This window comes from Plectropomus leopardus, chromosome 24, assembly GCF_026936395.1.
Source record: "Plectropomus leopardus strain MGB_pleo_1.0 chromosome 24, ASM2693639v1, whole genome shotgun sequence".
NCBI classification, from domain to species: domain Eukaryota; kingdom Metazoa; phylum Chordata; class Actinopteri; order Perciformes; family Serranidae; genus Plectropomus; species Plectropomus leopardus.
This window is the reverse complement of record NC_142199.1, coordinates 1,900,155-1,917,465: the sequence shown is the minus strand read 5'-3', so window position 1 is coordinate 1,917,465 and position 17,311 is coordinate 1,900,155. Positions and strand designations below refer to the sequence as shown.

Here is a 17,311-nt window from a genome sequence, read left to right as displayed (position 1 = left end):
AGCGGCCGATGCAAAAACTCAAATCTGTCCGCAGTGTTTGGTTTATCCACTCTGGGCTACCGTAGAAACACGGCGATCTGTGTAGACGAGGAGCTGCTCTCTCTGTTCACATAAACGGCTCATTTTAAAGAACAAAAACACTACGCTTCTCATTTTCAGCTGATTAGACACTAAAGAAAACTAACTTCTTATATTTTATTCCTTCTCTCTGAGCCCTCCACACCGGACCTTCACAGGAGCCTTTTGTGTTCACATTTTTGGTCTCTCCACATGCTTTTATTTCTCAAGAGTCTGACACTTTTCCCAGCAGCTCTCAAAGTTTAATTTTGTGCCGAAATGCCCCCGCGAGCAGCTGCATTTTCACCTCATGCAGCAGCAGAGCAGAAAAACAAAGGAAGGAAGGAAGGGAGACAAACAAGGCGATTCCTAACGAAGCTGCAGGGAGGAGAGGCGATAATTCACCAACACCCACACCTTCTCAAAAGCAGTCAGCTTCCTGCTCCTTTCAAAATGAGGGTGATGGGTGCGCTCGGCAGATCCCTCCCACGCTGCTTAGCGGCTGGCTTCCGCCCACCGCCCGTGGAGCCGCCCACCTCCAGCCGTTGCCACGGCAACACATCATCATCAGTGACTTGCACTGGAGGAGGAGGAGGAGGTGGAGGAGGACAGGAGGAGGGAGGGAGGGGGAGCGGGGCTGCCGCTGCGAGCGGCAAAGCAGCGTGGTGCTCATGAGCCGAGCTATTCTCCAGAGAAAATCTGTGTGTGTGAGGGGAGAGAGGGAGAGGATGATGGGAAGTATGTGAAAAGGACCTGCGTCAGAGTGAGTCATCAGCCAGTTTCACAATGTGTTGATGTGACGCTGATGCAAATGGGCCCGCGCAGGGATTCATCTCAGGACAGCGACAGAGAGAAAGCAGAGAAGAAGAAAACAAACTGACGACGGAGACGCTCCTTTAGAGGACGACCGACACTTTCATCCCAAAACTGCCTCTGTTTACTTTTCTGTTTGTTTGGATTTACGACACTTTTTACTCCTCTGCAGCTCCGCTCTGCGTGCACACACACTCTCACGCTGGGAACACACACGGGCTGCCCTGCCTTGCTCAAAGGCACCGGCAGAGTCGTGTCGATTTTTGAGTTTAAACCGGTTTGATTTTTTGAAAACAAGCAGAAGGAGCATTTCTCATCACGCCGCGCTCAAATCCAGATGTGTAGGATACAAATTTGAATAGATCCCTGTTTGATTACATGAAGTAATACAGTTATGTTTTATATTACAAGTTTTTTAATATTTTAGTTGAAAATATGCAAATAATCCTTTAATTTTTTTATCATCATGAAACTTAAATATGTGCTTTTTTTGCATAAAAAGAATATGTAAATAAGTCATTAAATAAGCTTAAATTAAAGACAAAAATCTGGATGTTGGATACATTGATTTTCATTTTAAAAAATCATTATCATTTCATTTAAAAACATTTTAAAAAAGGTCTTTTAAAGATAAATATATATATATTGTAAAATAAGAAAAAATAAGAAACTTAAACAGGTGTTGACAAAGGAACATTTTGGATATCTCTTTTTATCACTCTAAAATTTATAGTTTATAGTGTATAGTAAATTTATTTATAATATTGTCAATTCCAAACATTTTCAGAGCAAAAAAACCAACCAAACAAAAAATAAATAAAAATAAAAATAAAAATAAAATAAAAATAAATAAATAAAACACTCCAGGTGGATAGGGTAAAAAATCAGATACAATCATTAAACTTGCCCAGCTGATTATTTAAGTACATTAAATAAAAAAAGCTACTTCTAAATTTATAAGTGTGCGTCGGTGTCTATAGCAGCGGTTCTGGCCCTGTATTTTTTGGTATCGGGTCGAAACCAGATTTTGCGGTATCGCAAACCTCTATTTGCTACTGGACATAAATGTTTTATTTGCCCCTTTGCTTGCACAGAAGGGAGGTGAATACCTGCATGACCGTACCCGCATACCGCTCCAGTCCCGCGTCCCACCGTTAACATCAAATCAGTTTACATATTTTTAAATATGTTTTTGCATATTTTTACATCAGCCCTGCCCTTGATGAATGTGTCCAAACGGCTCCGATTTTCTCTTTTAAACATTGATCACAGAACGCACCTCACAATAGAGTTCAAAAAAATAAAGTTTAATGTTTATGTGCTGTATAACAAATAAAATATATTAGTGTTTAAAAAACAGGTGCATAACTAGGTGAAGCCTAATCTATCACTTTACAATAAACAGTGAGGAGAACAGTGAGCAGTGAGACGGCAGGTTCAGACTATTCTCTGAAAACATCGATAACTAGGACAGTGTTTGTGCCATTTTGTACCCGAACCGCGGCGGCGTTACCTCCCAAAAACTCCTCGCTATTTCCTTTTCATGAACAGAGCACAAAGTCTTTAAATACAAATACTGTGGGTGAGCGCCCACCCTGAAGTTGGTGACAGACGCACAGTTACTGAGCACACAACAAAATGGATCCATAGAGTATGCAAATAAGACTTATTACTTACATAAATATTGCATTGGTCTGCCGTTACGCTGAGTGGACTAAACTATCTGCAGAGAGTAGAAGGGGAGAGGAGAGTTAGACCAAATTGTCTCGGACCAAACGGACGTATTTACACAGTGCGGCCAACACACAGAAACACAGTGAACACTTATTTGTTATACCTCTAAACAGCAAAAACACTTTGAAATATGCACTGATGGCCATCACAGGTGGGTTAAACACTGCTAGGAGCTAAGGCTAATCAACATCATCATCATGGAAAGCCTGTTTTTATATACCAGACACTTTCACACTTGTATTTTGTTTTTTTTCCTCAATGACACTTAAACATTTTTTTAGTTTTGTTTTTTGTTTTTTGCTCTACACACATAAACACCGTATTGACACCGAGAAAATCTACAGCAAAGTTACACGAGTTTGACAAACCCTGGCTGAGAGATTAGGCTAGCACTATTTGTTATCACGGTACTATTTACAGACCCCGGTGAATTTTGATTTTTTTTTTTGTTGCTCTGCTGCTGGAGAAAAACCACACAGTTCTTTAATATTTGTCTTCAAGTTAAAAAAAGAAAAGAAAGACACACATCTTCCTGAAATGCTCCCCGGTTTGGCTCCAGCAGCAACGTTTAGCTAAATTACAAAGTGAAATGAACCAATTAGGTCGGCCTCCGGCGTGCCAGCCCAGCCATCCTACCAAGACGAATGACAGAGGTCCCCTGCTGTTCCTCCACAACAGCTCCTATACATCCTCCTCTTAAATTACCTTCCATAAATATACACGAGACAAGAGCGAGCGAGGAGAGCAGGATTAATCCCAGCGCTCCTGGTTTCCTATTAGAAGACAAAATAAAAACCTGCTAAAGGGGCTGAATCCTAACTCGTCTCCCTACAGTACGTTTACGCCTCTGAGTTACAGTACAAGTGCAGACAACTTGGGTTAGATTTGGGAGAATGACGGAGGCTCAGGTGACGGCCGGGGAAATGCTGCTAAATCTTTGGCTATTGCTGGTTTTAACATCGTCTTATAGGAGACAAGGATTCCAGTTGCTTTGTAAAGTCACGGAAATGAAAAGTGACTTCCTGGACGCCATAAATATCAAAAGTAGGTAACACTTTATATGTCTAACATGACTTTGATGTAATTAGAGCTGCACGTTACAGGGAAAATATGCAATCAAGTTGAATTTAGCCACATTTCTTACAATAAATAAACAGATATCAACCCCTTGAAATTTCCCTTGTGCTGCTTTAATATGACTTTCACAATATTTAAACATCTGAACCCTGAACACTTAAAAAAAAAAAAAGAGGAAAGGAGCAATTTGGCAAAAAATAGTAGATTTAGAAAACTATGTTTGGAAATTCTGGGAAAAATGCCTAAAAAAATCTATATTTCTGATGATCTTTTTTTATTATTATTATGTTACAGAATTATTTCAATTTTTAAGCACCTTTTTCAAAGTCTTTTTTGCCTTGTTTTTTTACTTCAATTTTCTTTTCTTTTTTGTTATTATTTTAAATTATTTTTAAGGTAATTTTCTTGTATTTTTGACTAATATCGTGCTAATTTTTGGGTCACTTCTTTCATTGCCTTCTCCCTCTGTTTTAAAAAGAAATGAAGCCAGTTTTCTGGGGTTTCAAAGGGTTAAAGTGTACTCAGACTTTCACAGCATCGGTGCTTTTGCCATGTCGTCTCTCCTGTAGGAGGGACCCTGAAAAAAATGATTTTGGTAAAAATGTATTCATCAGCGCACTCTCATAAGAACATTTTGCTTGCAGAGAGCTTTAAGTTTTTAAAGTTATGAAAAATTCTCAACAGTTGCATCTCTCAAATACTTTTCCATCAACATTAGCACATGCATGCATGTGTTTTAACCCTCTGAAACCTGAGCAAATTGGCTGAATTTATCTCAAAAAACATTTAAGAAGGCATTAAGCAACATAACTAGAAATGGCCCAAAAATTTATAATAAATTAGTAAAAAAGTTACAAGAAAATTACCCCAAAATAAGCCCCCAAAAGAGAAAATAAGCAACGAAATGTCCTTAAGAAAGAGGTTAACATATTTGTTTTTCATGTGACATATTTTTTAATATGTAATTATATGAATTACATTTTTCCTAACAAGTTTTTTGGGAATATCTAATAATCCCTGGTGGCTAATTTTCAGGTCATTTTTTTGTCACCTTTTTCCCTTTTTTTTTTTTTTTGTAATTATCTAATAATCCCTCCTCCATAATTTTTAGGTGATTTTCTTGCCATCTTTTATTTATTTTTTTTTTCAATTAACAGGACATTTCTTGCCAAATCGCATCTTTCCCCATGTTTTTAAAAGAAATCAAACCAAGATTTTGTTGCTAAACAAAAGAAACTTGTTTGGGATTAACACTTTAGAGTATCGGCAGCATCAACAGCTTCGGTTTTAAGATACGAAGGCCGTAAAAAAATAAAAAAACACAGGCTACATGGCAGTCATATGAAGTGTTACCAAAATGCTGACGACGTGCAGCGACACAGCCGACATTTCTGTTTTTCCTCATCTCTGAATCTACGTGTGAGTTAAGACTCAGCCCCGGCATCGCAGCCCGCAGCCTGGCCGTCCGCAGAAAGCGACAAATAAAACACCCAGGAGGAGGTAAAGAGTACACACAGAGATCGCTCTTAAATTACATGTACAGCTAACGTGTACCATTAATCAACAGACAAAGACCTGCGGAGCACTGAGCGGCGTCTCCACGTGCTCTCCAGGTGCTTTGGCAAATACCTTTTGAACAAAAGAACAAAAAGAAAAATAAATGCTATTCATGAGGCAACATTGGTTGTTAAGGCTCTACTGTGGCTGTGCTTGCTTAGTATCTATTGACGGGTAATAACTGCATACTGTCAAGTGTGAGTAGAGTGAAGTGGGGGGTTGTGGGAGCGCGAGGCGGGAGGCACTATGTGGAGTCTTCCGGCTCTGACTTGATGGTCTTCTTCTCTGCGTTGCTGGACGCTCGCTGCGACGTCCCGTTTTCTGAAGATAAAGGACAGTATCGTCAGCAAAGAGGTTTATGTTTGTGTAAAAACTCACAGAGTAAAGACGAAAGGCATCCTGTAATTTCTTTTTACAGAATGATTTTAGCAGTATATTTTACTCCGGAAATTGCCCGTAAGTCTTGTTCTGTTTATGTTTTTAAACTCAAACCATTTTAAAAAAAAATTCTTTTGTGTTTGTATTTTTTTTGCTATTTACATTTTTAATTTTCTTCTCTGTTAGTGTTTTAAATGATTTCCCGTGTGTGTATTTTTCTGATTTTTAAGCGCAAAGCATTCGTAAGGTTTGTTTGATAATTGCTATATAACTTTATCATTATTAAATTATCATTATTACTTTTGAACAAATTCAGTGCAATAAATTCTCTGATTTTATGTTGATCAACTAAAAGACCTACTCGCTGAGCCTATCTATAACTTTATTTAACTTTTAATGCACTTTTCGTTACTTTCATAAGAGCACTTAAATTTTACAAATATTTAGACGTTTTTGTTTTTTTTCTTTTGGTCTATTGTCTTATGAATTTTACACACAGCACGTAACAAAGGAGCGTTGAATTTGAATCTAATTTTGTTATTTTATATTAATTAAAGTATGATTTATCTTTATGCATATTTCAAATTCTTCTTGATTATTTTATCAGTCATGAATCATGCCCACACTTCACCGAAAAATAAAGGGAAGGATAACATTATAACTAATAAGAACATTATAATTAATAGATTTTTAAAAATATTTCTTGTTTGATTCCTTTGGTCATTATTTTTTGAATTTTGAATTCCTTTCTATAAACACATAATCCGGCCGCTCTTACCACTTTTGTACCCTTAAACCTCTCTTAGCCGGCTCACGTGATGTGCTCTGATTCATACGCACCTTTAACCCCATATTTTATTACTTTTTAAGGACACAAAGGAGCTTTAGCGCGCTCGTCCTTTTAAAATGCTTTTAACTTAACTTGGCTAACAGCTCCAGCTGGACGTCTGCCATCACTGACCTGTTGCTGGTGTTTTGGTCTCGTCTGTGTTGCTGTTGCTGCTGTTGTGGTTGTGATGGCGCTTCAGTTCATTGGCTAGCTGCTTGCCCAATGGGAGGTCGCCTTCCTGCATGCTCTGACTAACCACACGCAGGTTGATTGGTCGTTCATCTGAGAGGACGAAAAGAGACAGAAGAGACGAGCAGAGTTACTCTTGTTTTCCTCGGCTCAAATCTGCACGACAGCACGTCTTCCTTATTACTCAACCGTTACTTAACCCTTCGAAACCTGAGCACATTGGCTTGATTTCTTTCAAAAATGGAAAAAAGACAATGAGCAACTTAAGAAGAAATGACCCCCAAAATAGCAAAAAATTAGTAATGAAAAATAAAGTATGAGAAAATTACCAAAAAATTAGCACAAAAAAGAGAAAGGCTTCTTTCCATTGTGGCTCAATAACACGCCTACGTGACCTTGGATTGGAAATAATGACGGCGAGTGCGGTGGCTGCAATAGAAATAAAGCTGCTGATGTTTTAAACATCCATCGCCATGGTTACTACATCACTCAGTGGAAACACAGTCATCTCACAATTGTGTTTTAAAAAATATCACTCAAGTTTTGCACAAATCTGTGATGAAAACCTGCCGAGTGACAAAAAGTGACATCTGCATTTTGGATCATAAAACAGCAAACTTAACTGCAAGTTCAAAACTACTCAGTCCAGATGTGGAAATCATGCAAATGATGGGAAAGTGTGCGTTGTGACGATACTTTTAAGTGAGTTAAGTGAGTGTGACTGCAGCGAAAAAGCTGTTTTTGAAAAACTAAACACAATCAAATACGGATTCAAGCAGAATATTTTGTAAGATAACAGCATGTTGTGAAGTTTGGACTTTACCAGCTTTTCAGATCAAGTGTGTGGATGCAGAAGCTAGAAGCTTTTATTGGTTTATTCTTCATCAGAATTATTATTTTATGAGTTTTTTTGTTTTTGTTTTAATGAATGCGATTCGTTGGAGTTAAATACTCTGTATAAATAAAGTCTTGCTGTCTTTCTTGTTTGTTGCACACAATATCTTGAGCAAAACATGCTGAAATATGCTGGATAAAAAGCACCGACTTAAATCTCTAAGGCCTAATGTTATTGATTTTTAGCAATTTTCTCCAAAAATATGTGGATGTGTAACCTAAAGCAGTTCTTCTCTTGATATTTTATTTCTTTGCTGTAATAAATACAAGAAATAAAAAGGAAATGTGGTGGAGAGAATATTAAAAAAAGGAAAATTGTGTTAAGAGAGACGTATTGAGAGGAAAAGACCGGAGAGAAAATAAAAAACTGTGAGAGAGGAAGGAGGTCAGGGCAGTCAGAGGACAAGGAGAAGAAAAGAAATGACAAATGACAGGGAGGAAAAGAAAAAGGGACAAAAAGAAGAAAGAGAGGAAGGAAAACAGAGAAGAAGAAGAGGAGGAGAGAGAGAGGAAGACGGAAAGAGCGACAGAGTGAGAGAGAGAGAGACGCCCCCCTCCGGGCAACTGGCTGGAGGTAAACAGGCGTGGGCGTGATAATTACAGGTGCATTGTGGGATTTGTGGGAACAGCGATATAATGAGCTGTCGGGAGTGGGTGAGGGAGGAAAGGGATGAAAATGAGATGAGGCCCGGAGGAGAAGTACGATCCTGAATAATGATGCTTCTTTTTTTCCTCTTTATTCTGCGTTTGAGATAAAAAGTGACAGCTGCGGCGGCCGGGCGGAGAATCGGCACCTATAGGTGTCGTTTCCATCCACACAGACACCAACACATCCTGTGGCTGTTCGAAAATACTCTTTAAATCAGCTGCAAATCTACCAAAAAGATCAAAATCAAGCTGCTCCCATTTCTCAAACAGCAGCTGTTTTTTTCTATTGATCTGACTCTAGAGGCAGCAGAGAGCCGATCAGTCATTTTCCTTGATTTTGTGATAATTTTTCCTTGATTTTGAGGTCATTTTTCCTTGATTTCATGATCATTTTTCCTTAGTTTTGTGGTCTTATTTCCTTGATTTTGTGGTCATTTTTCCTTAATTTTGTGGTCTTATTTCCTTGATTTTGATGTAATTTTCCCCTCATTTTGTGGTCATTTTCCTTTGATTTTGTGATTCGACGATGGTTACATAAATACTTTCCTTTTCTGTCTGTTTAAATTCTGTTTATTTCTGCCGTTAAAATTACAGGTTAAAGACACCAGGACGTTTAAAGGTCCCGACAAACTCTACCAACACCAAAATGACTTGGATTTACCATCAAATCCAAATTTTTAAAAAATGTGTCAAGCAAAAGTTGACAATGATGTTAAAATTTCACATTTAAGAAGCTGAAACTGTTATTGATAAATGATTAAATATGTAAATTGATCATCAAAACTGTTTTTTCTGCCGTATGGTTAACGTGTGGGCGTTTTTTGTAAGACTGCTTTTAAAATGGAGATTTTTATAACATCCAGACTGAAATATTGTGATTTTTAATTTTGCACTGAAACAGCATTTAAACTGCTGTCCTACCCTGGCTGTCTCTGCTGGCGTCGGCGGCGGCTCCGTTGGTGTTCTGCGCGTCGTTGAGGTACTTTAAGGCGGCGGGGGGGATCCTCCAGTCCAGAGCTTGGAGTCGCTCCTGAACGGCGGCGTCCTGCAGGATCTCCATCTGCCTCGCCAGCAGACGCTCCAGCTGCATCTGAAGGACACAAACGGTTCATTAGAAAAATGGCAGTTTTGTTTTTCCTGTAAATTTCGATGATTTGACTCGAGAAGGGTCAGTCTGATCAACTCAAATGAAAAACTCCTGCAGAGGAAGTAAAACAGCTGACTTTTTCTGTGTGTGGTTTAATATTTTCCCGAGCTTTAATGCCGCCATTATCATAAAAATTTAATTGTATGTGAGTAAAATAAAAGATCTGTTAATTACATAATCTGTACGTAAAATTTACAGCATGAAAACATTTAAAAATTCAGCAGTTCAGATACTGATGGCAAAGAAGTGAGAGTTAAAATGATAATTCAGCCTGATTATTAGGACAAATGCTGCCTTCATGCACCTCTGAAATATCGTATTTCCGAGTTACGAGCACACGAACGGCTAAAGTTGTAGTTCAGGCGGGAAATTTCGATGATACCTGAGGAATGACGTTTGTGAGAGATCTCAGGGCAGCAGAAATGCTGGAAAGTGTCAACAATTGATGTTTTTTTTCGTTCCTAGTCGTCAACATTTACTTTTAGTAATTGCACATTTTAGGAAAGGAGGAAAAAAAGAAAATAGTGCTACTGGTCACTATGATTGCCCCTCAAATTTTCACAGAGATGAGGATTATAACTTTTTTCGTGTAGCGTTTTAACTGGATGTTTTGCTCACTTGTTTTTGTTTGTATGACAGGTGAATTTGTCTGCTTGTATTTATTGTGGTTAATATGTTTGTGTTGCCGTCTCGGTCAGGCTGCTTCTAAAAAAAAGGAGATTTTTAATCTTTATGAGACTTTTATCTTGTGAAAAAAATGACATATATGTATTTTTAGTGTAAAAATGTAAAACATTTTCTGGTTTCAGCATCTTAAACGTAAGAATTTGCAATTTATGATAGTGAATTAAGAGTCTTTGGGTTTCAGTTGACAAAGGAAGCAATTTGAAGACGTAATTTTCAGCTCTGATCACGATTTTCACAATTTTTTTGACAATTTTAATTGAAAATAATCATTTGTTGCAGCCCCAGTTCTCCATGTGCAAAAAACCCTTCACTTTCTACAACGTGAAAGGATAAAAGACTATAAAGAAATAAAGTCTTCTGAGCTTCTGTGACAGCGGATTAGAAACTTTTCACCTTCGGTGTCTCTTCCAGCTGCAATCCTCACAGGTATAAAAGAAGCCGTGTGCGTTCGCTCGCACGCAGCCTTGAGAGGCATGACTCCAGCTCGAGGCCGTCATTGAGCATTAACACGGAGGTCGAGGGAAGCAAAGACTGACACACAGTCGACGCCTCGGTTTCATTGAAATGTGCCGGAATAAAAAAAATCTCATTGTCAGTCCGCACATCGCTGTCAGCTCGGATTATTACGGGACGAGCGGCGGCTCAGAGGCCCGCGGTGTGACTGCAGCCATGAAATCTCTTCTTCTGATGAGGAAACACATCGACATGACAACTGGAACTGCTGCACACACACACACACACACACACACACACACACACACACACACAGAGCGGAGAAGGAGCATGTGTTTTCCACAAAGTGTTTGCATGAACTAATGAGTTATCATAAAGCTCTCCTCCCACACTGCGGCTCTAATTAGGAACAAGCCGCAGCAGCAGAGACACTGGAAACCAATAAAGGACCTGACTGGGATCAAACTGGATCCACAAACAGCTGCTGACCTGGAAATCTGAGAAAACCGACACATGACGTGCCTTTTTTCAGCATTACAGAGCCTCTGTGCTCATCTCTGATTTTATATTTCTTTATTTTAATAAAGCCTCAATTTCATTTTCAGTCCCGAAAATATTGGTGTAATTTCTTTCAGCAAACATGGAAAAAAGGCTAAGAGCAACTTGGTAATAAGAAGTGTTGCACAAATTGCATGAAATTAGTAGATTTAGAAAACTATTTTATAAAAAAAGCTTGGGAAAAAGTCACGGGGGAAAAAGAAAAAAGTTTGGAAAGAACTATAATTATAGTTGATTATCATTATTACAATTACATTATGGAATTATTCTAATTTTAAAACACTTTTTCCATTAAAAAAATAGCTTTGATGATTAGGTATAGTTTAATGAGCTCTCCTTGAGATGTTAATTGTCCATTTACTGATTAGCCTCATTGTTAAATGTTTACGTAAGCTTTTTTGTTCGAGTTGCCCCCTGCTGGTCATTAGGAAGATTGCAGGTTTAAGCTACTTCCGCATGCAGGCGACATCCACTCCTTTTTTTTTTTTAAGTCTGTGCCTGATTTATTGATTATTGATTATGCCCACAAAATAACCTCTCGGCTGTGGGCTCCAGGTTTAGGGAGAATTATACTTATGTTTATATATATATATATATATATGCATTAGGCTAATTGTTGGCCTACCTGCAGGTTTCGTCCAACGGTTTCTTCTCCTTTCGACTTGGCGCAGGCCAGCTGCTCCCTCAGCATCTCCTGCCTCATGTGGATCGCCTGCAGCGCCTCCTGGATGTCGAAAAAGTTCTCCTGAAGAGAAAGAGCAACTTATGAAGGAATGACATAAAAACTAACAAGATTTTGTTAAAAAACAAGAAAAACACAAAATTCAGTGTAATTATGGTGTCTTTCTCTTCTCTTTTAAACCTTTTTTAATAATTTACTACATTTATTTAATATTTGTTTTATTATAATAGATCTATTATTGTTACTTTCATGTATTAACGTATGCACATAGGTATGTACCACTATCATAATATACGTCATTTTAACCATCCTTCCTTTGTTTCTGTTTAAAAAGCGATAAAATATAGTTCTGAAGAAGCATTACATAAATAAATAAAATCTATACCTGGAATGTCAAATAAAATAACGTTATCTCAGTACCAAATATCCACACTATTTGCATTTCCTCTGACAATAAAACAACTGATGAAACAAAGTGGCGTTTTTGGGAGTTTTTCTGACTCTGCAGAACGGCGGCCTGAAAGTGAATTTGGCAGGAATTCCCCTTTTTTTCTGTCTTTCTTCTTTTGGGAGCTCAGAGTCGTTTTAGCGAGCAGGTGCCGGTTCATCTGCAGCTCGTCGTCGTGGTTAAAATCCCTGCAGAGCTCTCGCCGCCACATGTTTTCGATCATCGGTTTACAAACTGAGAGGAGCCATTCAAAGACGACTCCGAGAGCCAAGTGTGTCAGGAGAGATGGCTTTGTACTCTGTTCAAGGCTGTTCGAGCTGCTCCATCTGCCAACGCTGTCTTTACATTTTAAATACTCAAAATTAAACCGTTTGTTTAAGGTTATTAATCACAAGCAACTAAAAGTGAAGAGTCTGTCTGTTTGTTTTATTCAAATCAAACTACTTTAAAACAGCAGTGATTAACCTGCAGAAAATCTTTAAACATTATCTGGAAACGCCGTCACACAGGAAATTACACTTTTTTTTAGGTTTCTTTGGAACACAGAAGAAGAACTGGGCATGCAGCATGAGCAGGAATTAACACTACGGTTCAAAGCCGTTAAAATATCGACAGCTGCAATCAACTGTTATTTTCAGTACCAATTCAACTTCTTGCTTTGTCTAAAAAAAAGTCCAAAATGCCCCAAAAATGTTTTCATCCATCTGCATTAAGATTAAAAAGAAAACTGTTTGCAATAATGTTTTTGTGTCTCATACGTTTATTTTCCCTCAAAATAGCTTTATTTTAAAAAAAAAAAAATTATTCTACCTCACTGAAAAACACAAAATCTAAGAAACTGTTAATGTCTTTCAGGCATGTTTAAGTTTTGAGCTGGATTCTTGACACAAAATCTTCTTTATTCACATCTTAATCTGAGATTTTAAGGTACAACATGTAAATTTCTGCAGCTGGCGATCTCTTTATGAAAACAATAACAAAGACGAAGCGATGCCATTATTACAGTCAGTTTCTCCTGTGGAGGATTCCTCAGTCTGCTGATTTAAACTGGAAAAAACACTAAAAAAAAGCAGTTTTACATTAAAAATCAGTGTTTTTTTTAAAAAATGTTTGGCACAACGAGAGCTTTTTTTAAAATCCAGACCTCCGCTGACTAAAATCCTTCATTCAGTTGTTGTTATTTTCGGCTTTATTTTGTTTGTGTGTTTTTTGTATTTTTATTTATGTAATTTTGAATTATTATTATTATTATTATTCTATTTAGCATTTTATTGTTTTATATATATAAACTCTGTTTCTTAAGGTGCTTAATAAGATTGTGGACAATGACAATAATCATTAGTTGCAGTCTTACAGCTCATGGAGAAAACTAGAAGAACTCAACGACACACGTTATCTGAAGCAAATAACAAAATGAATTCTGGTCCATCCTTTTTTAATTTCACTGAGTAGAAGCATTAATAGCATTAATGTCGCCGCTGACCTTACCTCTGTTTTAATCCTTTTAGGGGACGGCTCGTCTCTGTCTCCACAGCGAGACCTGCACGGAAACATCAGCAAACACACTTTAGTTACTCCAAAATAAGCGCTGATTTTCAGAGAAAAATAAAAAATTCATTTAAAAAAATGACATTTCTTGCATCATTTAAGAAAAGATGAAATTTCTTTTCATTCTGAAGAAAATTGTTGTGTAAAAGTTGCTAATAAAAAGTATTTTGTTTCTCACTTGCTGGTGCGGTAGGTGTATTTGTAGGTGACCTCTCTGGAAATCTGGCGTGCGAGTCCGAACAGCTCGTCTCGCCGTGTCAGCAGCGCCATGTCCCTCATGCAGAGCTGAGCTGCCGCCTCGTTCACCGTCAGCTGCACATCACAAACACAACATAAACGTCAAAGATCCCGCAGGACAAACTCACCGTCAACACTCAAAGGTTTCTCTGTGGACGACCTCGTGCAGCGTCAGGTGCTTTCCGTCCCTCCTCTTAGAGTCAAAGCGTCCGTAGATGGCGCTGTATTTTCGGATCTCCTCTTCCCGTCGCGGCTCGTCGTCACTCATCTCAAAGATGTGTCCGATCATCTTTGCCAGTTTCTTGTTGTTCTTCAGCTGCTCTTTGACCTCCGCTAAGTCCGTCTTAGGAAGTCCTGGCGCCATCCTGTCCACGCACTCCAGGACTGACTGGACGGCGGCGGCGTCCAGAGCCTCTAACGCGTCTCTTGGTGAGGACGGGGAGCCGAGGTCCGACGGCGATAAGCTGTGCTCGCTGTCGTTGCTGTGGCCCGACCAGAAGCGAGCCTCGCTGCTGCCCTGTAGGGGCGACCCAGCTGACACTTTGTCCCGCGCCACGTCCAGCTTCCCCGGGTCGGAGCAGGCGGCGGCGACAGCTTTGGGCATCTTGACGCTGGCGGTGTTGGCTCGGTCCTGCGCGCTGAGCAGCGTGGGGGAGCCCTCGGGCAGCTTGTAGACGGGGATGCTGCAGACGGGCAGCGACGTGAGCGGCTGGTTGAAGATGGCCGGGTTGGTGACCCAGTCCCGCAGCGCCTTCTGCAGGCGGCGTACGTGCAGCGGCTTGCTGGCCATGCCGACGAGCGCCATGATCTCCAGGAACTCCTCCTCGCCGGCCTCGCACAGCTGCTGCACGTCGTCGCCGCCCTGCTGGATGAAGGCCTCGTAGTAGTAGAGCAGGTTCGCTCGCTGCAGGATCCGGTAGAGCTGCAGCTCACCCAGGGTCCTCGGCAACACCGCCGCCATACCTGAGGGAGGGCGAGAATTCGACATCAGACCTCAGCTTCACAGAACGATGACACATTTGACATTTTGGGAATACAAAAGAATAATGGCATCATTTATTTTACGTTTTCTTTAAAAATCGCCCAAAACTTTAAAGAGAAAAAAAAAATCATCAAAACATTTCTAAAAAAAACCCAAAACTTTTCAGGGACACAAAATGTTTACTTTTTGTTTTTTAGACAAAGATTCAAACTCTATTCAATCATATTTCAGCGTCCCACATCATGTGTACAAGAACAGTGACACATTTGTAAATCCAACAATATCTTCAGTTTTACAGTTTCTGAAAACATGTTTTCCTAAAAAGAAGGGAAAAAAGAATCGCACAAATTTATTTATTTTTTCTCACAAAAACATGAGTTTAGAAGGCAAAACATTGTCACATGCATGTTTGACATACATAACGTTGTCAGCTACAGAAAATTAATTCACTATTAATGTACTTTAAATTTATTACAGACAACACATTTTTGTGAATTTTTCCAAAACTCTCAATGATTTCAGGAAGTTCCATGACTTTTCAAGGCCTGGAAAACAGAAGATCATTTCCAGTTTGCTTTCTGACAGCAGGAGCCAGCAGCTGGTCTGCTTAGTTTAGCAAAAAGACTGAATTTTAACTGAAAAATACAAATTCTCTCTGCGCTCGTGTCTGATTCTGCACCAAACTCACAGCTGTAAACATGGAGGCAGATTTCTGAAACATGCACACGTGTTATATTTGGACTGCACATATGAGTTTTGGCAGGTGCGTGACTGCAGTTTATCAGGCCTCAGCAGGTGTGTGAAACGGTTAAATTTGATGCCATGAGTGCCTACATATTTAGACTGAATGGACCAGGTACGACTTCCATATTTCTGCTCTGACCTTGTTTTTCAGGAGTTTTAACTTGAAAATATTCATGTTTCATGTTCTGGATGAAGACACAAAAAATGACTCCCTGTAGGTGCATTAGCTAAAGGGACAAAACATATTTCCCTCAGCAGTCAAGATTGATGGCCAGCTCTGTAGTTAATGTTGTGTACAGTAAATTAAATGGCTTATTTTATGAATAGGCTAATTTGTCTTTGCTAATAATATGTTGGATTCACACCGACGCTTTAAAACTTGGGGAAAATGGCTAAATTTCTTTAGAAAAATTGGTAAGAAGGCAATGAGCGATGAAAAAATAAATGATGCAAAAATTTGCAGAAAATTAGTAAAAAAGAAAATTACCTGAAAATCTGTAATAAATGAATAAATATAAAATATATATAATAATTGGAAAAATTACTGTAAACTGGGCTTAAAAATGTATTAATTTTCTAACATAATTTTAAATATAATTCTGATAATTATGAATATAGTTTTCCCCTTGTTTTCCTATTGACATACATGGGAAAGAGATGTCTGTAAAACAGTGGATACATTTTTGTATTTGTCAAAACCTCATCCATCCATTCAGTTCTATATTTTTTGGAAAAAGAAGAAAAAACACAACATGAAATTATTTGATTGCTTTTAAGCTAGCAGAGTTGTATCCAGATCTTTTTGATGAATCCATGGTGACGAGATGTAAACGTTAAAGGCGTCGACCTCGACTGTTAGATAGCGGTAGACGCACGCTTCCTCCTGCGTGGTGATTCAGTTGGCAGTTTAGTTTGGTGCAAAGAAAACAGTTCCTACATGAACTGCTCACAATAAAGTGTGTGGATTATTATTAACAGAGTCATGATTTCTGAAAAGAGACTGTATTTTTTGGCGTTTTGAGCAACACAAACAAGTGTCATCTAGTTCCATTATTTTGGAAAAAAGCACAAAATCAATCTAGATTGATAATAAGGTAAGAGGACAAATATGTAGTTTTGAGCACAAAGACTACAAAGCAGCTTTTACAGAGCTAATTTTGTATTTTGTTTATACTTGCAAAGCATTGATTCACTACTGAGCAGCAGTTTAACGCCTCATTCTGCTTGAAACCAGAAATGAAATGCTGAAAACGTGTCATATTTAAAAGTGTTTCTCTGCTCACATCAGGGCAGATTCCACATTTGCAGAACCCTGTAAATTAACTTTTTTCTTGTTATGTGTTTGGCTGTCAGATTAGTAATTATCTCCACTGTCATTCACTCTGCCTCCACTCTCCACCCTGACAAAGCAAAAAAAAAAAACACTCTGATCCTTGCCAAACGCTTGTCGCTTGCCACCTTGAATTTGGTGGAAAAAGCCAAAGTGGAGGCTTGTTCTCGGCTCTTCCTATGTGCATGTGAGGCCCTGCGGAGGCCTCGCTAACAGAGGAGTGGCAGTCAGCAGGCCCGGGTTGCTGGGAGGACCACATGCCTCTCTCCACCCCTGCAGGATGTGTAGGTGGTGGGCTCGCCTCGCCCAGAATAGGCTC

At 38.9% G+C, this 17,311-nt stretch overlaps 1 protein-coding gene across 3 annotated transcripts in view; it reads right to left on the bottom strand.

The window, feature by feature from the left end:
• Positions 1-2,156: 2,156 nt before the first annotated feature.
• The window catches only part of LOC121962930 (NGFI-A-binding protein 1-like), a 43,741-nt gene continuing 28,586 nt past the window's right edge, over positions 2,157-17,311 (bottom strand). For all 3 annotated transcript variants that reach the window (XM_088074604.1, XM_088074603.1, XM_042513258.2), the window contains 7 exons: positions 14,097-14,899; positions 13,878-14,011; positions 13,640-13,691; positions 11,647-11,766; positions 9,098-9,266; positions 6,578-6,727; positions 2,157-5,559 (listed from right to left, as the gene is read on the bottom strand). In XM_088074604.1, coding sequence (XP_087930730.1) covers positions 5,483-5,559; positions 6,578-6,727; positions 9,098-9,266; positions 11,647-11,766; positions 13,640-13,691; positions 13,878-14,011; positions 14,097-14,897 — 1,503 coding nt within the window. In that variant the 5' untranslated portion in view covers positions 14,898-14,899 and the 3' untranslated portion in view covers positions 2,157-5,482. The remainder of the gene's footprint in view (positions 5,560-6,577; positions 6,728-9,097; positions 9,267-11,646; positions 11,767-13,639; positions 13,692-13,877; positions 14,012-14,096; positions 14,900-17,311) is intronic.